This window comes from Trichechus manatus, unplaced genomic scaffold (assembly GCF_000243295.1).
Source record: "Trichechus manatus latirostris isolate Lorelei unplaced genomic scaffold, TriManLat1.0 scaffold00054, whole genome shotgun sequence".
Lineage (NCBI taxonomy): Eukaryota > Metazoa > Chordata > Mammalia > Sirenia > Trichechidae > Trichechus > Trichechus manatus.
In genome coordinates this window covers 3,024,573-3,049,659 of record NW_004443990.1, presented here as the reverse complement: position 1 = coordinate 3,049,659, position 25,087 = coordinate 3,024,573, and the positions used below count along the sequence as shown (strand labels likewise).

The window sequence follows — 25,087 nt, the reverse complement described above, 5'->3', positions numbered from 1 at the left end:
AACCTTTATGTTAAACAAGCAGGATTTCAGATTGCAATTATAAAGCAACTTCATTTTTGTCTCCCACTATCCCTTTAAATTTATTCTGATCAACTAATTTGTTTCTGGGCAGGCATTAGGGCTTTTCTGGTCACTCTTAGATAAAACAACCAGTTATCCAGTTGTTTCAAGACACAACCACTGTGTCTTTAGTAACTAAATTAGTAAGTAAGCCCTAAGTAATAATCAAAACATCAATTTTCCTTAAAGGTGAAGCTTCTTCCCTTCCACTAGCTCTGACCTGTTGCAGGACTGAAGTCTTAAATCAGGGAAAAGGAATTTAGGCTTCCACTCCTTCTCTCTCTGGGAGCTAATATCAGTTTCTGACCTTTCTAGGACCCAAGAAGTGGAGAGGGAGGAGAGGAGACAAGAGCAAGAAAGCTCTTATTTGACTGGGTCAGTCCTGATGACCTTGCTTCATGCTTGCTCTCTGGACTTGGCAGGTATTTAAAGTACACTCTCTTCTGGGCACTTCCGTGGATTCTTCACAGATTCGTCCATTTTCCCATTGCTGAAGATCCTCTCCTGCAGTCTACTTATCAGGATGAATGCATCAAAATAACCTGTCAGTCTAGTTTTTGCCCTCTAGGTTTTCCAGGTGGAAGTCAGACCCCATCTACTCTGTCCTCCACCAAACCAAAAACCAAACACACCGCTGTCTAGCTCATAGGGACCCTATAGGAGAGTAGAACTGCCCCATAGGGTTTCCAAAGTTGTAAATCTTTACAGAAGCAGACTGCCACATCTGTCTCCCGTGGAGTGGCTGGTGGGTTTGAATCGACGACCTTCTGGTTAGCAGCTGAGCGCTGTAACCACTGCATCACCAGGGCTCCCTCTCCACACTATAAAACCACAAAGAAAAAAACAAACCCATTGCCATCGAGTCTATTCCGACTTATACTAACCAAAAGATTGGCAGTTTGAATCCACCAGCCACTCCTTGGAAACCCTACGGCGCAGTTCTACTATGTCCTATCGGGTTTCTGTGAGTCAGAATCGACTCCACAGCAACGGGTTTGGTTTTTGTTTTGGTATAGTGTGGAGACTCATAGCGACCCTATAGGACAGAGTAGAACTGCCCTATAGGGTTTCCAAGCAGCAGCTGGCAGATTTGAACTGCTGACCTTTTGGTTAGCAGCTGAGCTCTTAACCACTATGCCACCAGGGCTCCCTGCACACTATAGCAAAAAAAAAAAAAAAGCAAACCCGTTGCCATCGAGTCGATTCTGACTCATAGCGACTCTACATAGGACAGAGTAGAACTGCCCCAGAGAGCTTCCAAGGAGCACCTGGTGGATTTGAACTGCTGGCCTTTTGGTTAGTAGCCGCAACTCTTAACTACTCTGCCACCAGGGTTTCCCTGAACGTTATAGGGGCCACATTTTAAGCCCTCTTTAAGTAGTCTTAAGCTCTTCCCACTAGGCTTAGGATTAAGAAATAGCACCTTCCCATACGTCCCACCTAAGGAAGGTAGCTCTCAGTAGAAGTCTTTCCAAAGAAATCCTCTCCTAATCTCCAAATCCTGACACTTTTATTACCTTTAATGTGGGGGAGTACTTTAAAGAGTTCCAAAAGTAGTTTTCTCCCACCTCCTTGTAAGTCCTGCATGGTAGTTTCAAACACCTCACTCTGTAATATACATAGCTTCTCTTGCCCTAGGAGCTCAGTGGAAACTCATATTTTAATATTGTTAACCAGGGAAGATAGAAATTCCAAGAGAAAATGAGTGTTTCAAAGGAGGGTGGAATGGAACTGTTATACAGATGGATTTAAGAGTACTGAGATGGCCCAAAACTAAAACCATTTCTGAGGTCAACTCTTCAGACAAAGATTAGACTGAACTATAGGACATAAACTGATACTCGTGAAGAGTGTGCTTTTTAGCTCAAGCAGATACATGAGACTAAATGGGCAGCTCCTGTCTGGAGGTGAGATGAGAAGGCAGAGAGGGTCAGGAGCTGGCTGAATGGACACGGGAAATCCAGGGTGGAAAGGAGGAGTGTGCTGTCACAGTATAAGGAGAGCAACTAAGGTCACATAACAATGTGTGTATAAAGTTCTGTTTAGACACTAACACTTTCACTTAAAGCACAATTAAAAAAAAGAAAAAAGAATACTGAGAGGAGTCCCTCGGTGGTACAAATGGCTAAGTGCTTGACTACTAGCCAAAAGGCTGGCAGTTTCAACCCACCCAGGGGCACCTCGGAAGATAGGCCTGGGGATCTCCTTTCAAAAGGTCACAGCCTTGGAAATCCTATGGAGCTCTACTCTGCACACACAAGGTTGCCATGAGTCTGAATTGACTCGACAGCAACTACCAACAAGAGTTCTGATAGAATAGGGAAAGCTTCTCTAAGGTAGTGATAATTTAAACTGACTTGAGAATAATCAGTCAAAGGTAGGGGAAGAGTGTCCTAAGCAGAAGGAATGGCTGCTGTGGAAAATCTCTGAGGCAGGAAAAGCATAACATTAGAAAAATGAAATTAGTATGGCTTAGCATAGAGAAGAGGATGACAGAAGCCCAAGAAGAGGCTAGAGAGATAATAAGAGGCTCAGGGGTTGGATGGGTTACCTAAGTACAGAGGATAAGGCAACAGTTAGAATTAGTGCCTGGGTCATCACATTACAGCCTAGTGTCATTAACAACAACAAACAAAACAAAAATGAAACACATTTTCAGATGTGGACTTCAACCATAGAAATGATACCTTACAGGCCAGTTTGAGGATTTGAGATTGATCCTAAGGACAGAGGGATATCATGAAGGGTTTTAAGGAGATGAGGGACAATATCAGATTTTTATTTTTAAAAGATCTCTGGTTGCAGTGAATAAAAGTGATTGAAGAAATCATATAGGAGATATTACTACAGAGATGGCAGTTTCAGTCATAGAAGTGGATCAATTTGAGATAGAAGTACAATTGACAGGACTTATTGATTGGTATATTTAATGTATATATTTTATTATATGCAATATACTAGTGTATTAAATATACAACATATATATGTTTATATACGTGAGTATATATGCTTATGTGTATTCTGGGTCACAATGTGAAATGTATTACCGTGGGTCAGTAGAAAAAAGTTTGAGAAACAGTGCAGTACACATTAGTTCTTTTCTTCTCATGGTGAAAGTCGGACCTTATTTTTAAAGAGATGATTCCCTATGTCAAAGCCTGGAAACTATAACATACTGTATCTCTCTCTCTATGTATATTTTTAGCTCCTAGCACAATACCTGGTAACTGGAAGATGCTAAGTACATGTTAATTAACCAAGAACAAGAAATAACATGGAGATACATAGACTGTTGTTGTTAGTTGCCAACTACTCAGCTTTGACTCGTGGACCCCATGTGCAAAACAAAACACTACCTGGTCCTGCACCATCTTCACTATTGTTGACATGCTTGAGTCCACTGATTTGGCCACTGTATTTTTAGTGCCTTCCAACCTGAAGGAGCCCTGGTGGTGCAGTGGTTAAGAGCTTGGCTGCTAACCAAAAGGTTGGCAGTCTGAATCTACCAACTGCTCCTTGGAAACTCTATGGGGCAGTTCTATTCTGTCCTATAGGGTCGCTATGAGTCGGACCCAACTCGATGGCAACGGGTTTGGTTTTTTTTGTTGTTGTTGTTCCAGCCTGAAGGGTTCATGTTCTAGCACTCTACTGCACAATGCTCTATTGTTATCCATTAGGTCTTCATTAGCTAATTTTCAGAAGTAGATTGCCATTCATTAGCTAATTTTCAGAAGTAGATTGCCAGGCTTTTTTTTTTTAGTTTCTTGGTCTGCATTCTCTCGGTCTACCATAGATGATGACCCTGATGACCCTGCTGGTATTTGAAATACTGGTGGCTTAGCTTCCAGCATCATAGCAACATGCAAGCCACTATAGACATACTGACAGACGGGTGGTAGATACAGAGACTCAGTAGCTCTTCATCTTTTTTGGGTAATCAGACTCCTTTCTGAGAAGCTGTTGGGACTTTTGGACTCTCTTTTCAGAAGTGTCAAACACTCACGCACAATTCTGCAGATTCCAGAGAATTCCTGAAACCCCATCCATGGCCCTCTAAGGACTTATGGACTCTAAATTGAAAGCCCTGAAAGGAACATCTTTATTTCTTGACGGTGGATGTGAGGTCGAGAGCGGAAGGAGAAGGTGCGGGATTAGATTACTTTTTAGGTCTCTAATAAATCCTAGGATTCTAGAACTATAGTGGTGGGATGGCACACAGAAAAGAGTACAGCCGAGTTCTGTTAGTGTTCGGGGCAACTTTAACATTTCTTTTACTTACGCTGTCATTTGAATGCCACAATAATCCTGTGATGAAGAAACTGAACCTCTGAGGGATTTAATAACTTATCTGAAAAGACACAGCTGGTACGTTCAGGAAATCAGACTGGTATCAGTACTCTACATCTTCGCGGTGAAGTCCGGCACGGCAAGTAGGGGGAGGAAAGGACGGGCCTGCGCACGCGCGCCGTTGCATCAGCGCTGTCGTCTCTAGGCTTCCTCTCGCAGCCACACTTCCTCTCAATCCAGTACGGTGGCCGACGGGAGTCAGACACTGGGGATGAATGAAGGTGCTGGGTGCAGGTTGAGGCAGTTTCCTCCGCTTTCCCTTCCCTCTAGTTTCGGTTCTGGTTCTGTGCGGTGTCCCCATCCTTCCCGCATCCCACCATCGACCCGGTTGTTCCGGCGTCTAGGTTCTTGGTGCCTGGGTCTACTCGAGGTGCAACTAGAGTTCGGAATCCGGACGATCGCCTAGGCCCAACTTCGGACCGCGCTCTCCATTTCTTCCGCGACCCGCCTCTAGGACGGGGAGGTGGGGTGGGAGTTCCGGGAGGCTGGAGGGTAGATCTTAAGGTATGAAGCATTTGCTTCTCAGGCCTTTGCGCGTTCCCCGGTCCTTGTCTGCTGCCGACCCGACTTTTCTCCGTCTTAGGGACTGGTTCTTGTCATGCCCGGGTCGAGACGTATGAACACACAGGTCTCGGCGCCTGTGCTCCATCAGCCCGCCCCTCTGTTAAAAGGCCAGCTCCTTCTGCTTAAAAGCAAACAACGTTTCTGCTGGTCTGCGAGGGAATGGTTTTGGCTACCGGCTCACTGCCTTTTCTTTTTCATTCTTTTTTTTTTTTTTTTTGCCTCTGACTACTGAAGACAGGAGTGCCCAAGTTACTAAGTGCCCGTCTAGTGACACAGGGGACATAGTTTTAGGGACTCCACAGCCTTCTGTCTGGCACCGCTTCTAATCACTGCGGTGATTTACCAATGCGTCCACCGACTCTTGGAGGGTGAGAGAGAGAAGCCCATCAGTTCTCTATATATGTTGGGTAGGCATGTGAAACTAAAGAGCTGCAGGAAACGGCCGTTCTAAACTATGGCTATTCATTTAATTTACATACCTTCTGGAGTTCATATGAAAGAACTTTACTTGCTGCTTGCTGGGCATCCCACAGTGGGCAGAAGGCATGATTTCAGCTTTTTAATTAATGATCCACGTAGTGTAAGGTAGTCAGGTGTTACGTACCACTGTATTGACTGGCATAGTGGATAAAGTCTTGGATTGGGATTTAGTGGATGAGAATTGGGTGTCGCCACTAACTAGTAATATTACCTTGGGCCTGTTACTTATCTTTCATTTTCCAGATGACAACAGAAACAGGGAGACAGACAAGCCTTGCATTAGATTTGTGCCAGGAACAGTGCCAATATAAGGACCTCATTTTTCAGGGTTTTTAGAAAGAGGGGCATTCGTACATCTGGGATTTGTACCATTGCTTTCATTTTTTTTTTTTTTTACCCTTAGGATTAACAGTGATAATGACTGAGTGTACAAGCCTTCAGTTTGTCAGCCCTTTTGCATTTGAGGCAATGCAGAAGGTGGATGTCGTTCGTCTGGCATCTTTAAGTGATCCAGAATTAAGACTTCTCCTGCCGTGCTTGGTGCGGATGGCACTTTGCGCTCCTGCTGACCAGAGCCAAAGCTGGGCTCAGGATAAAAAACTTATTCTTCGCCTTTTGTCTGGAGTGGAAGCGGTCAACTCCATTGTTGCGTTGTTGTCTGTGGACTTCCATGCTTTAGAACAGGATGCAAGCAAAGAACAGCAGCTTAGGTAAAGTTATATAATCTGTGATGTGGGATTTACTTGCATTTGCCAAAGAATAGGGAATCAAATTTTTTCAGAGCTTTTTATTGGATGCAGTTCTCCAGAAAAAGAGAAGAATGAGAATCTAAACTTTGGAGAGCATTTTACTTAGATCTTTTCTATTTATAGTTAAATTCTAGGATCTTTTGAAGCTCATACAACATGTAAGGGAATTTGGCATGTACACTATTTGTATTTGGGCTAAACTGGTTAGGCCAATTACTCTCAATGGGAGGTGGGTAGCATGAATTCTAGAGTAGAAGGATTTATTGGCTTCACCTTGGAGGTTTTTTAAGCTTACATTGATTCCTGAAGATTCTGGGCAGATACTTTGTCCTTCCCTGTCCCATTGTAAATCCAAAAGTGAGCCACTGTTGTTAATGGAAGTGGATGTTAACTATCCATTGTGAGGGAGTCTTTATATAGGTTGTGAATTCCTGAGATAGGCAAACTAAATAGTATTTCAGAATAATAGAGCGTGTTTAGAATTCATACATTCTTTTGTAGATTATTTCAATAAAAGATAATTTTTACACTACTATTTCCATACCAGTGTTCTCATAATTGTTTAATATGTTTATACTTTATTAGGCACAAACTTGGAGGAGGCAGTGGAGAGAGCATCCTGGTTTCACAGCTTCAGCATGGACTGACATTAGAATTTGAACACAGTGATTCACCTCGTCGATTGCGTCTTGTGCTTAGTGAATTGTTGGCAATTATGAACAAGGTACTTTTTTTTAATCATAGCTTAAAATATGCATGATTATCAAATAGAAGGTAGGCAAAGAAGGCAGGCAGGTTGCATCCTCTTCTATTTGATATGCAAGTGTTTTCCTTTCAGAGGCTGAAAGAATATTAAAAGCCTGCCTTTGAAGGTTTTCTTTCTCTAGTTATTATTTTTTCTCATTTGTGCCTATTCTTTGTATCTGTATTCTAGGGATTTTGAGAAGCTATTATTTATCTGTATGGAAATACAAATTGCATAATTTATTACAACTGAGTTTTCTGTAAAGTACTTGCAAAAATCCACTGTTAGACATGTACAATGGCTTCTTGACATTTAAAGAAGTATATTTCAAGACTTGTACACATTTTCAAATTTGATAATACCTTAATAAGATACAATTTCTCCCATAAAATGTAGTGAGGTGTAACAAAAATGTTCGTGATTCCTTTAGACCCTGAATGGGCATTATCTCATATATAACTGTGTAGACAGTATCAAAGCAGAGTTGAGAGGTGGATGTAGGATGATTGGCTAGCCTCACTCACTAGCTGATAAAATTGCTTCTGTACACTAATGAAGGCTGTTCAGCTTTTCTTCTCAGCAAAATTATTGATTATTTATGTCATGGACCTTTGAGTAATTATGGTTAATAGAAACTCTGAATTTTAAAATTCATGAATGTCAAGGGTCTACCATATAAAGAAATAAATTGAATCATCATATTAAGATGGCTTATATGAGATTAGGCCCAGAGTTTCAGAGGCAAACATTTATTGTTAGAAGTTTGGGATCAGTTAATTTCTAATAAATAAAATTCTGTTTTATAAATTGTGGACAAAAAGATTAAGTTTAAATTCTCTTTCCAAGGAAAATACTTCAAGGGGGTTTTGAGCCAGTTTTAGATGAGTTTTTAAAATATGTTATAAATCTTTGTAAAATTTCTTTCAAAAACAAATATGTGTACAATTTTTTTAATTGCGCTTTAAATGAAAATTGACAGTTCAAGTTAGTTTCTCATAAAAAATTCATACACACACTGCTATGTGACCCTAGTTGCTCTCCCCATACTGTGACAGCACACTCTTCCTTTCCACCCTGGATTTCCCATGTCCATTCAACCAGCTCCTGTCCCTTTCTGCCTTCTCATCTTGCCTCCAGACAGGAGCTGCCCATTTAGACTCATGTACCTACTTGAGCTAAGAAACACACTCTTCACGAGTATCATTTTATGTCTTATAGTCCAGTCTAATCTTTGTCTGAAGAGTTGGCTTCGGGAATGGTTTTAGTTTTGGGCTAACAGAGAGTCCAGGGACCTTGTCTTCCATGGTCCCTCCAGTCTCAGTCAGACCATTAAGTCTGGTATTTTTACTAGAATTTGAGTTCTGAACCCCACTTTTCTCCTGCTCCATTAGGGACTCTCTATTGTGTTCCCTGTCAGGGCAGTCATTGCTGGTAGCTGGGCACCGTCTAGTTCTTCTGGTCTCAGGCTGATGGAGTCTCTGGTTTATGTGGCCCTGTTGTCTCTTGGGCTGATATTTTCCCTGTGTTTTTGGTGTTCTTCATTCTCCTTTGCTCCAGGTGGGTTGGGACCGATTGATGCATCTTAGATGGCCACTCACTAGCTTTTAAGACCCCAGATGCCCCTCACCAAAGTGGGATGCAGAACATTTTCTTAATAAACTTTGTTATGCCAATTGACCTAGATGTCCCCTGAAAGCATGGTTCCCAGACCCCCGCCCTTGCTACTCTCTCCCTTGAAGTGTTTTTTGTTGTATCCAGGAAACTTCTTAGCTTTTGGTTTAGTCCAGTTGTGCTGACTTCCCCTGTAGTGTGTGTTGTCCTTCCCTTCACCTAATTCTTGTCTACTGTCTGGTTAGTGAATTCCCCTCTCCCTCCCTCCCCACCCTTGTAACCATCAAAGATTGTTTTCTTCTATGTTTAAATCTTTTCTTGAGTTCTTATAATAGTGGTCTTGTGTATAAATTTTTGAGTAAGAAGTTAACTTGAGCTGTAAACTTTTACCTAAAGCACAATAAAAAGAAAAAAAAACATTGTTCACACTGAGCAAAGTAAGGAAAAAAAATTTCTTTCAATTGCTGTTTGCTACTATACTGAGATTCTTTAATTTAAACTAATACGTTTCCTGCATCTTTTTCTTAATACTTTAATAATATAAACGACCTTTCGTCTGTGAGAGGCTTTCAGTTTTTCAGTTTAGTACTCTTTCGCATTTGTGATGATGAAGCTACTGTAGGAAGTTTTTGAAAAAGTTACTAGGTACTTTTGTTGACCTAAGTTTTCATTCTTTGTTTTTTCCTACAGTTCGTTTAGAATTGAACTTGAATTTGTTTATCATAGTGCTTTAAGTTTACAGCTTTTTTTGGCTTTCTCGGAGCTACAGTTTATGTAGGTAGCATTCCTAGTTCATTTCTTTGACTTGTCTTATCCTTTAATTCCAGATGCCTCCAAATATTTAGTAGAAATCACTTCTTGAGACCGATACTGTCATATCTAAATAATAATTCTGTGACTACTAATTGTGGTTAAATTAGTTAAAATTGATCAAATCAAATACTGCATGTTCTGCTGCAGTGTATTAGTTATATACTAAGAGACATGGTCTGTGAGTTCAATACACAATTTTTTATAACTAAGGGATTTGATTTAAAAGTAAGATGAAATTAATAGAGTTCATCATTTTCCTTTTTCTTTTAGGTATCTGAATCCAATGGGGAATTTTTTCTCAAGTCTTCTGAGCTCTTTGAGAGTCCAGTCTATTTGGAGGAAGCTGCAGATGTACTTTGTATTTTACAAGCAGGTACTGTACTGAATGCTAAGATACATTTTTAGATAATAGTTTCTTGTTAAGTGATAGTACATAACTTCTTAATTTGGACTGTTTTGTTATTTTAAGGATAATCTAATAAAAATGTACCTTAAAAGTTTAAGTAAAAATGACTAATAATAGGACAGTAATTAAGTAACTTATATTATTTCTGTAGTATGACATACTATGCAGCCATTAAAATGATATATTTGAAGAAATTTAATGATTTTGGAAAATACTCAATACATTAAATGATAAAAGCAAGGGGCAAAAGATGAGTAGGATATAATCCAAGTTATGTTTAAAGTGAAAACAAAAACAGTACCCATGGGGAAATTAAAATAAAGTAATTGCAAATTATTAACTGGGATGGATGGGATTAGAGTTGATAATACTTTTTTGTATTTTCTAGATTCTTTATAATAGCCATATGTGATCAGAATTATAAGGACCTAAAAATGCAAAGAAGATTTTCATGAAAACTATTCTTTAGACCAGCATTGTCCAATAGAACTTTCTGCAGTGATGGAAATGTCCTGTTTTGTGCTGTCCACTACAGTGGCCATTAGCTTCATGTGGCTGTGAAGCAGTTGAAATATGGATACTATAACTGAGGAACTGAACTATTTTAAATTTTATTTAATTTAAATTTAAATAGTCACCTGTGACTAGTGCCTGTCCTATTGGACAGCTCAGCTTTAGACTATGAAAAGAAACTACCTTAATTTAAATAATTTCAGATGACATCTGTGAAATGTGAAACGATATTTAATGTATGATATAATGAAATATCATTCCTTCATAGTAACATTGACTTTGTTTTCTTATAGAGCTCCCTTCCCTGCTTCCTATAGTCGATGTAGCTGAAGCCTTGCTGCATGTTAGAAATGGTGCCTGGTTCTTGTGTCTCTTGGTGGCCAATGTTCCTGATAGTTTTAATGAAGGTAACAGAATTAAAAAACAGGTTTTCTTTTTTTGAGCTAAGAAGAAACATTTGTGGGATTTTATTTGAGATTTTAACTTCTGAAAGTTGTTTAGTGAGTGTCTGTTGTAGAAATATCAAATTTAGAGATTTTCAAAATTGCTTTGAGATTTCCAATTTTAGTAGAGAGTATGTAGCAAAATGATGCAACGCCAGTACTATAATAGGACAATAAAAAATACCAAAGGACTAGTAGATATAATTCCTTTGCTCAAGGAACAAAGGGGAGGAGGCGTATATCTGTGAAATAGCTAAAGAGCAGTATGAGATACATGTAATCAGAAATGTCTGCGATCAGACCTTTCTTTTTTAGCTTTATTGCTGCCAGTTTGCAGAAAAGTACAAGGTAGACATTGAGGAAAATCAGCTAAAATTTTTCACCTCTATTTCAAACTACTAGTGATTGAAGATTATTGTGAACCATAGTTGGGTCAATGTGATAGAAAATAAAAACAACATACAATTTTTGAGCAAGGCAATTTGTGAAATGGGAGCCAGGGAAGAAAAAACACTAGATCTGGGGTCATAATTCCTGGCTTTGACATTCACTCATTGTGTGATCTCCATCAAAATATTTAACTTCTTATCTGTAAAATGAAGATAATAATAATATTTCCCTTATTTTTCTAAAAGAGTTATTAAATATCACATAATGTGTGAAAGCCCTTACTGAAGTATGTCCTTGCTGATTTTCATCCTACTTATTCTATCAATTACTGAGAAACTAATGTTGATGTCTCCAAACATTATTGTGGATTTGTCAGTTTGTTCTTTCAGTTCTGTCAGTTTTTGCTTTATGTGTTTTGGAGCTCTGCTATTGAGTCCTGTCGTGAGTTCGAGGGTATTTGGGACTGATCAAGGAAAAGATAAGACCAAGAGATAGCGGCCCTGCACGACAAGCTGTTTACTGGGGCTGATGCACTGACAGCCACATATAGAGGGTGGTCCCCCACAGCAGGAGGTCTTCCAGAGGCAAGTGGTGCAGGGAGCCACCAGAAGGAGAAGAAGAGAAGAGAAGAGGGACTTGCGTACATTTTTGAGAGGCGCTTCTGCAGAAAGGCGAGGAGTTTCTGGGTCAGAGAGCTGCGAAGACAGTAGCACCTTAAACCAAAAAACCAAATCCATTGCCCTCAAGTTGACGGTAACTGGTGGGAGTCAATGTGTCACAGAGTAGAACTGCTCCGTAGGGTTTTCTTGGCCATAATCTTTATGGAAGACCACCAGGCCTTTCTTCCTTAGTGCCACTGGGTGGGTTTGGCCTACCAACCTTTAGGTTAGTAGCCAGTTGCAAACTGCTTATGCCACTCAGAGACCTAGTAGCATCTTAGGGTCGTTATAACTACAGGATTTTATCTTATGGATGGCTACTTGATGTTGGGTGCAGTTTCACAGGGTATATAAAGTAGGAGAGCTCTAAGTGGCTGAAAATATGCTTATTTGGGCTGATTTTAAAACAATTGTATGTGTGCAAATTTGAGTTTGGCACTGGCAGGCTTTTTGTGGTGATAGGCCTCAGCTTGCTATGAAGTAATGAAGTAAAGAACTTGGGGCCAATATCCAGAGAACATTTTCGACTCGTTTATATAACAGGTCTATGCACATTTAGGATTGTTATGTCTTCTTGACGAATTGAACCTTTTGTTTATTTATCTATTTATATTATGAAATGTTCTTCTTTATCCCTGGTAATATTCTTGGTTCTGAAGTTTACTTTGGTTTAATACAGCCATGCCATCTTCCTTCCAATAAGTGTTTGCATGGTATATATTTTTTTCCATCTTTTATTTTTAATCTGTGCTTTCTATTTAAAGTGGATTTCTTATAGACAGGCATACTTTTTTTAATCTAGTCTGACAATCTCTGCCTTTTTATTGGAGTGTTTAGACTAGTTATATTTAATGTGATTATTGTGATGGGTAGTTTTAAATTCATGATCTTGCTGTTTGTTTTCTATTTGTCCCATCTTTGTTCCCTTTTCTTCTTTTTCTTTCGTAAGTTGGATTGAAATTTTTTGGGATTCCATTTTATCTCCACTGCTGCCTTATTAGCTCTACTTTTTTGCTTTATATTTTAGGGGTTATTCTAGGATTCATAGTATGCATCTTTAACTTATGGCAGTCTACTTATAAATGGCCATATACCTCTTCATGTATAATGTATTTTTCCCTTCCTGTACTTTTTGTCATCATTGTCATAGATTTTACTTGCATGTGTGTTATAAACTCCACAGTTTGTATTTATGTTATTATTTTATCTTTATAATATACCAGCATTTTTTTATTGTGGTAAAGTATACATAACAAAATGTATCATTTTAACTATTTTTGAGTATACAATATAATGGCATTAAGTACATTCACAATGTTGTATAGCCATCACTGTTACCCATTTTCAAATCTTTTTTATCATCCCATACAGAAACTTTATATCCCTTAAACAGTAATTCCTTATTTCTTCCTCCCCTAGCCCCTGGTAACCTCTATTCTACTTTCTGCCTCTATGAATTTGCCTGTTTTAAATACCTCATATAAATGAAACCATACAATATTTTTCCTTTTGTGTCCAACTTACTTCACTTAGTATAGTGTTTTCAAGGTTCATCCATGTTGTAGCGTGTATCAGAACTTCATTCCTTTTTATGGCTGCATGATATTCCATTGTATGGATATACTATATTTTGTTTATCCATTGGTGGATATTTGGGTTGTTTTCACCTTTTGGCTGTTTTGAGTAATGCTGTAATGAACATTGTTGTACAAATATCTGTTTGAGTCCCCGCTTTCAATTCTTTTGGGTATATACCTAGGAGTGGAATTGCTGGGTCATAGGTAATTCTGTGTATAACTTTTTGAGGAACTGCCAGACTGTTTTCTACAGTGGCTGTACCATTTTACATCCCCCCCGGCAAAGCATAAGAGTTCCAGTTTCTCTGCATCCTCACCAACACTTATTGTTTCCTGGTTTTTTTGTTTTTTCACTAGGTTTAAAATTTTAGGTTGACATTTTCTTTCAGCTTTTTAAAGATGTCATTCTATCGTCTGTGGTAATTTTTAATCTTTGTTTCTCTGTAGGTAGTGCTCCCCCCCACCCCCTGAGCTGCTTTTAAGTTTTTATCTTTATCACTGTTTTTCAAAAATTTGATTGTGATGTGTGTTGGTATGATTTTCTTTGAGCTTATCCTACTTGGGACCCATTGAATTTCTTGCATCTGTGGGTTTATAGATTTCATCAAATTTGAAAAAAAAAAATCACCTTTTATTTCTTCATATATTTTTTTCTATTCCACTCTTCCCACTTTTCTGAGACTCATTACAAGTATGTTTGACTGCTTAATATTGCCCCAGAGGTCGGTATATTCTTTTTTAAAGTCTCTTTCCACTCTTTGTTTTATTTTGGCCAGTTTCAAATGCTATTTTTTTTAAGTTCCCTGATCTTCTATAGTGTCTAATTTGCATAAACGAATGATTCTTAAGGCTGAATAAATTGTTTCTAATATTGTACTTACAAAGTCTGAAGTAATAGAGGTTCTTTAATGTGCAGTTTGTAGAGGCCTAATCAAGAATGGAGAACGACAAGATGAGGAAAGTCTTGGAGGAAGACGCAGGACAGACGCCTTACGCTTTTTATGTAAAATGAATCCTTCTCAGGCCCTCAAAGTTCGAGGCATGGTGGTAAGAGATTCTGTTGTTTTTATGAAACAAAAGCCTTTATAATAGGATTAAGAACTTTTTTCAAGATGGCTTGAAAATCTTGTAGGGGTTGGGAATTGTAGTGATATACTAGATTGTGTTACTTTCTAGATTTTTATGTTTTGTGAAGTATCATCCTCTAAACTTGCTTTAAGGAGGCCTGGTGGCACAGTGGTTAAAATGCGTGACTGCTAACTGAAGGTTGGCGGTTCAAAACCACCAGTGGCTCAGTGGGAGAAAGATGTGGCAGTCTGCTTTCATAGAAACTTACAACTTTGGAAACCCTATGGGGTCGCTATGAGTCAGAATCAACTCGATGGCAGTGGGCAAACTTGCTTTAGATTCTGAAGCATCCTGGCCCTTTTCCTTATGAAATTGAGTTCAGTTTGTTTTCTTTGCATATTAGGTAGAAGAATGTCACTTGCCCGGTCTTGGAGTGGCTTTGACATTGGATCATACTAAAAATGAAGCTTTTGAAGATGGAGTGAGTGACTTGGTTTGTTTTGTTAGTGGTTTGCTTCTTGGAACAAATGCAAAAGTCCGGACTTGGTTTGGAACTTTTATCCGAAATGGACAGCAGGTGAGGGATAAATTGATATCTGTATAGGCTAAGGGGCAGGATATATTGGCAATTACTAAAAGAGGAAGAAACACCTTCAGGATGATGTAATTAGACCAGGGGTTCTCAAACTTCTTGATCTCAGGAACCCTTTACATTATTAAAATCATTGAGGATACCAAAGAGCTTTTGTTTGTGTTGCTTTTATCTATCAATATTTACCATGTTAGGAATTAAAACAAAGTTTTGAAGTATTAATTCATTTAAGCATAACAATAATAAATGTATTAAATGTGAACCTAAATAAAATAATATATAATTTTTATCAAAAATAACTGTTTTCTGAAACAAATTTATTGAGAGTGGTCTCGTTTTACATTTTTATAAGTCTCTTTAAGGTCTGTCTTAATAGAGGTCTTTGGAAAACTGCACTGTACAGTTGTGAGAGAATGCGAGTGAAGAAGTTAAATGACGTCTTTGTATTATTAAGGAAATATTTTGGATCTTCTGGATCCCCTGAATGAGTCTTGGAAATCCCTAGTGTTCCAGGGTCAGACTTGTGAGGACTGCTGTGTTATATCATCAAAACGAATTATTAACATATTCAGTAACTTTTGTATTTTGCAACCGTTTTTAACTTGCAAGATATTTTACTTTTTCAAAAAATATCCGTAGTAACTCTGTGAATAGAGTCCCTGTGAAGGAACTAATGAAGACTGATTTTTAACTTGAGCTCACTCAGCTGGACAGTAGCATAAGCCCTGCTTAGATCCTCCAGCCTGTTTTTTATGCTACTGAATCACCATACTTTTCTGTTTCCCAATTCTGCTTTATTTCTAACCCATCGAAAACTAGTTTTAAGCTTTACTCTTTTTAAAGGAAGTTACTTTTATTGTATGCCTTCTATATATCAGGCACTTGTTCTGAGCACTTGACATGTTCATCTTGTTTGTACTTGTCATTTGTATGCAATAAACTTTTCTTCTTTGAACTTAATGTTAATATTAAAGCAGGTTTACCATTTACTTGGAAACACTCTAAAAATAATAATTAACTAACATTTACATAGCCCTTCACAGCTTAGAACTGCTTTCATATTTGTTATCTTTCTTTGTTCATTCGTTTGTGGATTTAACAGACATTGAGCGGTATGCTATATGTCAGGCACAGTGTTAGGCCCTACAGAGAAAGAAATGACTAAGACATTGTCCCTGCGTGAAGAACTGTGGGAGTGATAGACTTGTGAACTCTTAATCATAACAACCCTGTGAGTTAAATATTGGTAATATAATATCTGTTTCTTTGTCATTAAGGAAATTGGGGTTCAGAGAGGTTAACTAATATACCTAAAAGTACATAATAAATTAATAGCAGGGCTGGGGTTTAAACCCAAGATCTTTGTCTCCAAAATTTGAGCATTTTCTATTATATAATTGAAAGTACTATTTAAAGAGTATCCTACAGTTCAAATAGTGATTAGTTTAGTTTTCCTTCTACAGCGAATCCAAGTTAGGGTGAATAGAGTATTGTTCAAATGAAGTAAAGCTGGATTTTGAGTTGACTTGATTGATTTATGCAGTTATGACATCCTCCTCAAATAGATCAATTTCAGATGTTTTAACTGAGGGGCTTTGTTTGAGCTCCCTTTTTGTGTGGTTAAGTACCCTATGCTTTCTTCCTTTTGTGGCCCATATTTCTTACAGAGAAAAAGAGAGAACAGCAGTTCTGTCCTTTGGCAAATGAGAAGGCAGCTTCTTCTGGAGTTGATGGGCATTCTCCCCACAGTAAGAAGTACCCGCATTGTGGAAGAAGCTGATGTGGAGATGGAGCCCAATGTGTCTGTGTATTCGGGACTGAAAGAAGAGCATGTTGTGAAAGCCAGTGCACTCTTACGTCTGTACTGTGCTTTGATGGGGATCGCTGGACTCAAGTATTCAATAATTTGATATTTTACCTTTTTGTCACTTTACTTTCTTATTTCTAATCCCAAGAAAGTGAACCAAAGGCCTTTTATTCAGAGGCAAGTTTTCTGTTTGGTATAGGTATAGGCTGGCCTAGATCAAAAATGAAGTCCTAAGGCAGAGCATTCCTAGCTGAGGCATGTCTGTTTATTTTGGTCTGATTTGTAAATACAATTATGTAAATATTGGAGGTGCCAGAGCAGTTTATCCATTTCTAATCACAGTGTAAAGAAACCTATGATTTCACCACAGCTTGATAAGACTATAATGAATGATGTGTGATTGATACCTTACCTGCCCTATGCAGCTAGTTGAAGTAAGTAATTCTTTAAAATTGCTATGATGTGGTTATATTAAGCACAAGGTTTCTAAATCATTTCACCGCATCCTTTTGAATAATGTCCTCAACTGTTATACATACAGTCCTCACTTTGCGCGGTCCTAATATGCATTAATATACATGAATATTAGTTACTACACTTAAATAACATCACTTTCCAAACATGGTTCAAATTTTAGTTACCACAGTATATCAACCAAGTAATTGCGTTAAATACAAACTTAATTGTGAGCTCTTCAGGTCACAAATCACTGTGTAAATAACATATGCACATTGTGATCATTGATCATCCTATCACTTCTTTAAAGTTTGTCAGCTCATTGTGCATCTGTTATTCAGCTCATGTACAGACAGCAAAACGTGTAATTGTGTTACCTCCTTGTCTCTCAGTGATGAACCCACATGAAATTTTAAAATGGATAATTGAAAGAGAAAATTGGCCAATAAAGATGAAAGTGTATTAAAGAAACAAAAAGTGTTAACACTGGAAGTGACATTTGAACCAAATGTAAATAGAAGAAATAGCTGACCGTGGGAATGTTGACACTGCCACCATTCAAGAGACTCTAGGTATGTAGCCAGAGGAACTTAGTGAAGGTGAACTTGTCCTCATAAATGAGGAAAGTGATTGTGATGAAATGGATGAAGATATCCGAGAGGTAGTGATGCTGGCACAGAGCTTCACATTAAAGGAACTTGCAGATATTTCACAACTTTGACAGTGCAAAGGATAAAATGTAGGAAGCTGATCCAAATGTAAAAGGGAGTATGACCGTTCACCAAGGCATAGAAAAGAAGCTCACTCTGTCTCATAAATTATATGATGAAAATGAAGGAAGGGCTGTTCAAACTACTTAATAAGTTTTTTACAAAGAAATAAAACACTTTAGTTTTCAATTAGTATACTAAATAAATACTAGTTTTACTATTTTTTCATTTCTCTATGCATTATAACTGACAGTTTTTAGTGATTGATCAAACTTTTAAAGGACAGGGAACAATCATAACTTTTCCTACTGATTATTAAGATCACATCGCATGGTTTTAGCTTGCATTGTCATTTTTATAGTCCCACACTACCGCAAAGTGAGGATTGCCTGTATTTTGTATGAGGAAGCACACTATAGATGTAAAATCTTAATTGATTTACTTTTGACAACTTAAGATGTTAAAGATTATATGAATACTGAAATATCCTTATAAAATTAAAAATTTGTATCTGAAAAAGTTGAACTGTTGGGAAGTTCACTTTTTCTTCTTGCCTCCTCCAACTAAAAAGAGTAAAGCCTAATAATCTATTCGTTTTTAGACCAACTGAGGAAGAAGCTGAACAGTTATTGCAGTTGATGACAAGCCGTCCTCCTGCTACACCAGCTGGGGTTCGCTTTGTTTCACTTTCCTTTTGTATGCTACTGGCCTTTTCTACACTTGTCAGGTACCTTACTGTATACACTGCTGTATTTTCTCAAAGTCTGTTTTCCTTTATTTGTTGGAATGCACCTATAACATTAGGTTAGGAGCTAACTACAAAAACCAGCCTAGGTATGGCCAGCTGTATGTAGTATCTTTTTAAATAAAAGGATGTCAGTAGTACTTGCTATGTGCTAGTTATTTTATTTATCAAAGTTTCATGTGCACATGTTTAAAGGAGCCAAAATAGTTCTTAAAGATTTGTTAAAGGAAATAACAGTCCTTAACTCCCCTCCTCCCTATTGTTCCTTCCTTAGAGGAACCTCTTTCAGTTCTTTTAGCTGGTTCTTTTGTTTTTTCAATTACATCTTTAAATAACATGTTTATTTATATAGCATGTTTACATCTTGCTTTTTCAATTTTAGGTGTTTTTTTTTGTTGACTTCCAACTATAGAAGATGAGGAATTAGTTTTCCGTCTTCTGTCTGTCCCTAACACATCTACATCTCCTTCCTATTCTCCCATCCTCTCAGTAGTTACAATTTTGGTTAGACCTATATATATATTTGTTTATATTGTTATGATTATGTAAACACTACTGAGAGCTCAACCATGCAGTAGATAATTGCTTTTTCCCCTCTGCAAAACTTTTGTTATTTTAATAAATATCCTGTGTTTTTATTTAAAAATTTTTTTATTTGCTTGGTGTTATGTGTTTACCATTAATGCAACCCCAAACTCTCTGGCAATCTAAATCTCCTCTCAAGATGTTCACATTCATTGGATATTCTATCAGTTTTATCTTCTTGAAGAAATCTCTCCTGGAGCATTTTGACCTGCTCCAATCTGGACTGGTTACATGCTACACCTGGTCACCCTTGAATTGCTTTTCACCATCATTTCAGAACTTGCTTCACCTCTCTGTTGTTGGCACTCATATTTCTTCCATATCGTGTCTTCATCTTTTTTTTTTTTCTCCCTCATTTTGCTTCTTAGGAAGGGTGTGTGGGAGGTAAATTCTTTGAGCCTGGGTATTTCTGAAAATGTCTTTATTCCTTTCTGACACTTGTTGATAGTTTAGTGGAGTATAGAATTCTAGGTTGGAAGTACTTGTCTTTGAGAATTTTGAAGGTGTTACTCCCTTATCTCCTGACTTCTAATGTTGCTGTTGAGAAATCTGATATCATTCTGATTCCTGATCTTTTGTGTGACCTGCTTTTTTAAAAAAAAAATGTGAAAGCACGTGTATTTCTTTTATTATTAGGGTAAAAAATATACAACAAAGAGTTTGCCATTTTAACCATTATTAAGTGTACAATTCAGTGATAATAATTACATCACCATGTTGTACTACCATCACCACCATCCATTTCCAAATGTTTTACGTCACCCTTAGTAGAAACTTGGTACCCCTTCAGCAATAATTCTCATTCACTTCTCCTCCTGGCACTTGGTAACCACTAGTCAACTTTTCTCTCTATGCATTTGATAGTTTAGGTATTCATTTAAGTGGAATCATACAGTTTTTGTTCTTTTGTGTCTGACTTATTTCACTCAGCAAATTTCAAGGTTCATCCATATTGTATCATATATTTCATTTCCCTTTATGGCAAATGGCCTATTTCTTTAAAATCTGGAAGCTTGCAGGATTAGTTTTTATCTCTAGAATTTTGAAATTTCTTAGTGATATGACTTGATGTGAGTTTGTTTTTGTCCATTTTCCTAAGTACTCAGTAAGCCCTTTTAATCTGGAAACTCATGTCATTCAGTTCTAGGAAATTTTCTTGAATTATTTTGTTGGTTATGTCTTTAGGTTTTCAGTCTAAAACTTTCTCTTATTTGAATACTGGACTTCCTGAAATGATCATCTCAGTTTCTTATTCCTTCCAATTTCCTCTACCTTTGTCTTGTACTACATTTTTAAAACTAGCTTTATTAAGATATAATTTACTTACCATAAAATTCACCCACTTAGAGTGTACTATTCAGTGGTTTTTAGTATATTTACAGTTATATAACTATCACTACTATCTAATTTTAGAACATTTACATCACTCTGAGAAGAAATCACTCATTCTATACTTTTTAGGATTTGTCCTCAACTTCTAATCCTATTCAGTTTTTAATTTCTAAAAGCTCTTTTTTGTTCTAAATCTAAAATCTAGGCATTTCTGTACAAAAGTCATTGTCACTGGAATATTTTTATAACCATTTTTCATAGTTGGTGAGCCTATAGCTGCCCTTTTTTCCCTTTATTTATTTATTTATTTATTTATTATTTTTTAAATTGTACTTTAGATGAAAGTTTACAGAGCAAATTAGTTTCTCATTAAACAATAAACATTATTGTTTTGTGACGTTGGTTGCCAGCCCCATGATGTCTCAACACTTTCCTCTTCTTGACCTTGAGTTCTCCATTGCCAGCTTTCCTGTCCCCTCCTGCCTTCTAGTCCTTGCCCCTGGACTGGTGTACCCATTTAGTCTCATTTTGTTTTATGGGCCTGTCTAATCTTTGGCTGAAGGGTGACCCTCAGGAGTGACTTGAGTACTGAGCTAAAAGGGTGTCTGGGGGCCATACTCTCAGGGTTTCTCCAGTCTCTGTCAGACCAGTAAGTCTGGTCTTTTTTTTGTGAGTTAGAATTTTGTTCTACATTGTTCTCCAGATCTGTCCAGGACCCTCTATTGTGATCCCCGTCAGAGCAGTTGATGGTAGCCGGGCACCATCTAGTTGTGCTGGACTCAGTCTGGTGGAGGCTATGGTAGTTGTGATCCATTAGTTCTTTGGACTAATCTTTCCCTTGTGTCTTTGGTTGTCCTTTTTTTCTTAATGAATAGTGATCATTTGTTTCTCTTTAGTTTTTGAGTTCTACTCAGAAAATTTCTGTAAATTTCATATTTCAGGTGAATGATTTTCTAACTTGTTTCTGTTCTAGTACTCAATCTGTGACTTTTTTAAAAAAATATTATTTTACTGTGTTTTCGGTGAAGGTTTAAGTCTATGACTTTTTGGTGCTTAAGTTTTAACACTAGATTTTTTCTATGTAAAAGAAGTAACAGCTGTTAATATGATTCTTCTAACATTTTAATCCCAGAGGGCCTTTGCTTTTCCTAGAAATGTGAGGAAGTTTATGTTCTCCAATTTGCAAATGCAGTGATTAAGACTTTGAGAGGGTCTGACTATTCAGATTCATGAAGAAAAGCAAAGGTCCTCATTCTTGATCTCTAGAACTACTCAATGACAATTATTGACTCAATTTACCAAGCAGTTGGTTTGACTTGATATTTCAAAATATGGAAGGAAAAAAATAATTTCTACTAAAAATAATTTCAGAAGCTTTCTGTTCACATCCTAGTATGTCTGACTTAAACCAGTGCCATTCTGATATGTTTTATACAGCACACCTGAACAGGAGCAGCTAATGGTGGTATGGCTAAGCTGGATGATAAAAGAAGAAGCTTATTTTGAGAGGTAAATGACTTCATTTATTTCAGTTAAGTGAGAAAGTTTTTCTTATTCTCTCATTGGAAATTAATATTTTCTCTTCTATTTCAACAGTACTTCAGGCGTCTCTGCTTCCTTTGGGGAGATGTTGTTATTGGTGGCTATGTACTTTCATAGCAACCAACTTAGTGCTATCATTGACTTAGTCTGTTCCACTTTGGGCATGAAGGTAATTTTCTTTTATCTTCTTTTTATAAGAAGGTGTTTCTAAGCTGGGCCTTTTCTTGTGGTGTAAAGTAACTAGATAGTTTACATTTTGAAGAAATTTTAACTGTTTAATAGTTTTAAATTTTATCAGGAGCTATTGGGAAAAAGTATGTTTTGAAAACATTTGTTTAAAGAATAATAGATGCTCAATGCAGAAAATTTGGAAATCAGAGAAAAAGGGGAAAATATCTTATAGTTTCATCATTTTGAGATATCAAATGTACTACTGTTAGCATTCTGGTGTCTTGTTCTTTCTTTAAAATGATATATTGACATATTTTGTAATTTTAAAAAACTTCAACTCCCATGTTAACAAATATTCTAATATACTATAATTTTTAATGACTGCATAGTATTCCATCATATGGAATGATCATGAATTTCATAATGGATCCTTTATTATTTGCCATTTAGGTAGTTTTTAATTCTGATAATGCTTAGATGAATATCCTCATTTATGTAAATACACAGACACTCACACATGTAGATCTTCATGCGTTTCTGTGATTATTTCCTTAGGATAAAGTGCTAGAAGTACAATTATTAAGTAAGAGTATGGTTATGTTAAGGTGTTTAATGAATATTGCAGATTATCTTCCAGAAAGATTGTATCAGTTTAAGTTGTTACTATTAGTGAATGAGAACAGCTATTTCCCTACACGCTCACTATCGCTTCATATTACCATTATTGTTAGTCTTTGCAAATTTGATTGATGAAAAATGGTCTCATTTATTTTGCATTTCTTTGGTTACTGAGGAAACTGAAGGCTTAAAAAATATAGGTCTTGGCTGTTTATTTCTTTTGTGAAAGGTCTACCAATGTTCTGTAGGGATTTTTATGTTTTTTTCTTTCACTGACTCAAAAGGGCTCTTTATATATTAAAGATAAGCCATTATGCCTTAAATACCATATTTCATTGATTTCAAGACACATATTTTACCTGTTATTGAAATTGCTATTCATTTTACAGTTGATGTGTAATGTTTATGTGGTAGTGTTACTTTTTTGTTCCTTGAAAAGCTACTATTAAATCAATGATGCATATTAGTAGTTCTTAATGTCTTGAAAGTAGAGAAGTACAATGTGTGGCAAATGGTTTTTCCCAGTCTATTTTGCCATTTAACTTTGCCATTCCCTTTTTTGCTATTTAAATTTGCCGTGTGGAAATTAATTTTTTAATGTATATTAATTATTTCTCTTGTGGTTTTTACTTTGCTATTGTGCTTAGAAATGTTTTTCCTACTAAGATTCATATAAATAGTAACCTGTATTTTCTTCTAGTTCTTTTGTTTTACATTTAAATCTTTAATCCATTTAGAATTTATTTTGATGTATGGTGTTGTATGTGTAAATATATATGTATATATTTTTCCCCCACACAAAGGTAGTTATCCCGGCTCCATTTATTGAATAATCCAGTTCCCTCTACTGACTTGAAATACCAATAATAGCATTTACTAAATACTTTTATATACTGGTTCTGTTTGGAGGAAAAACACACTTTAATGTTGGGTTTGCAATGCCACTTTTGAAATAGGGTAGGGTATTTGAACATTAGTTTTATTTATCAGGGCAATTTTAGATAATAAGTTTACCAGAAAAAATTGTGCTTCCTATATATTATTTCACATGCTGTTTTAATTCTTTTGGTTATTTCAGATTGTAATTAAACCAAGCTCCTTGAGCAGGATGAAGACTATCTTCACACAGGAAATTTTTACTGAGCAGGTATTTCTTTTTATTCTTAGGTTCTTTTACAGCATTCTTTGGGGTGAAAACTTGTATATTTCAGCTTAAGAGAATAATGTGGCCTTTCTCTATTTCTTTTCAGTTTCTAATAATGATTTATTTCATCTTTGAAACTTTTGTAAAGAATAATCCATTTAAAATATACTTTTAAAGCTACTTATTGCATACCAAAGCCTGTTTTAAATTTATATATTTTTGGAGACTTTGAATAGTCTACTGTTAGATCTTGATGCACTCAATGTGGTAATCACTTGCACTTGTCAGGAGAAAAGTAAAATAGAGACCTATTTAAATTTTTAATCTGTAAGGCCCATTTTCAACTGGTTTATAAACTAGATTTCTATATTCCTTTATCTTGTATTTCTTATTTGTCCTTAGCATTTTTGTCTTTAAATAAGCCCAGAGATATTTTATTTTTTCAGTAAAGGAGGCTATTCTAAAATTTAAAATTAATTATAAGATTCATTTGTCAATTAAAATCTTTAAATATAAAAAAAGTCCTAAAAGATGAAATACTTGAAAATACTCATATGTGCATAATTGTTGCTTTTTGTAGGGTAATTAATATCCTCATCCCTATACTAAACTCTACCATCATCTCCCTCCTGTCCCCAACTTAGGAAACTCCTAAGTTATTTTTTATGTCTTTAAATTTGAACCAACTAGAAGACACCTTTGGGGAGGGTCTTTGAAAGACAGTTAGAGGTCTATGCATAACATATTGAGAATAACAATAAAAATTCCTATTACATTTCTGTGGTACTTTACAATGCATATAATGTTTTTTTAAAAAAATTTTAAGGCAATATTAGCCCATTTTGTAATAGAAAATATACTCAGAACATAAGGTGACTTCTCCAAAGTCATTGAACCCAGATTATATGATTCCAAATTTTATACATAAATATATATATATGTATAAATATATATATATAT

At 36.5% G+C, this 25,087-nt stretch overlaps 1 protein-coding gene across 5 annotated transcripts in view; it reads left to right on the top strand.

Annotated features, from left to right (window-relative positions):
* Positions 1-377: 377 nt before the first annotated feature.
* The window catches only part of INTS2 (integrator complex subunit 2), a 50,341-nt gene continuing 25,631 nt past the window's right edge, over positions 378-25,087 (top strand). Inside the window, exons 1-12 of one of the 5 annotated variants that reach the window (XM_023732691.1) lie at positions 378-482; positions 5,855-6,161; positions 6,786-6,924; positions 9,640-9,742; positions 10,582-10,695; positions 14,274-14,404; positions 14,829-15,002; positions 16,685-16,911; positions 18,592-18,717; positions 22,090-22,161; positions 22,249-22,363; positions 24,062-24,130. In XM_023732691.1, coding sequence (XP_023588459.1) covers positions 446-482; positions 5,855-6,161; positions 6,786-6,924; positions 9,640-9,742; positions 10,582-10,695; positions 14,274-14,404; positions 14,829-15,002; positions 16,685-16,911; positions 18,592-18,717; positions 22,090-22,161; positions 22,249-22,363; positions 24,062-24,130 — 1,614 coding nt within the window. In that variant the 5' untranslated portion in view covers positions 378-445. Of the gene's footprint in view, positions 483-4,571; positions 4,642-4,679; positions 4,871-4,892; positions 5,340-5,854; positions 6,162-6,785; positions 6,925-9,639; positions 9,743-10,581; positions 10,696-14,273; positions 14,405-14,828; positions 15,003-16,684; positions 16,912-18,591; positions 18,718-22,089; positions 22,162-22,248; positions 22,364-24,061; positions 24,131-25,087 lie in introns of those variants that run through there. The other 4 variants (XM_004377845.2, XM_023732692.1, XM_023732694.1 and 1 more) reach the window with 4 other exon arrangements.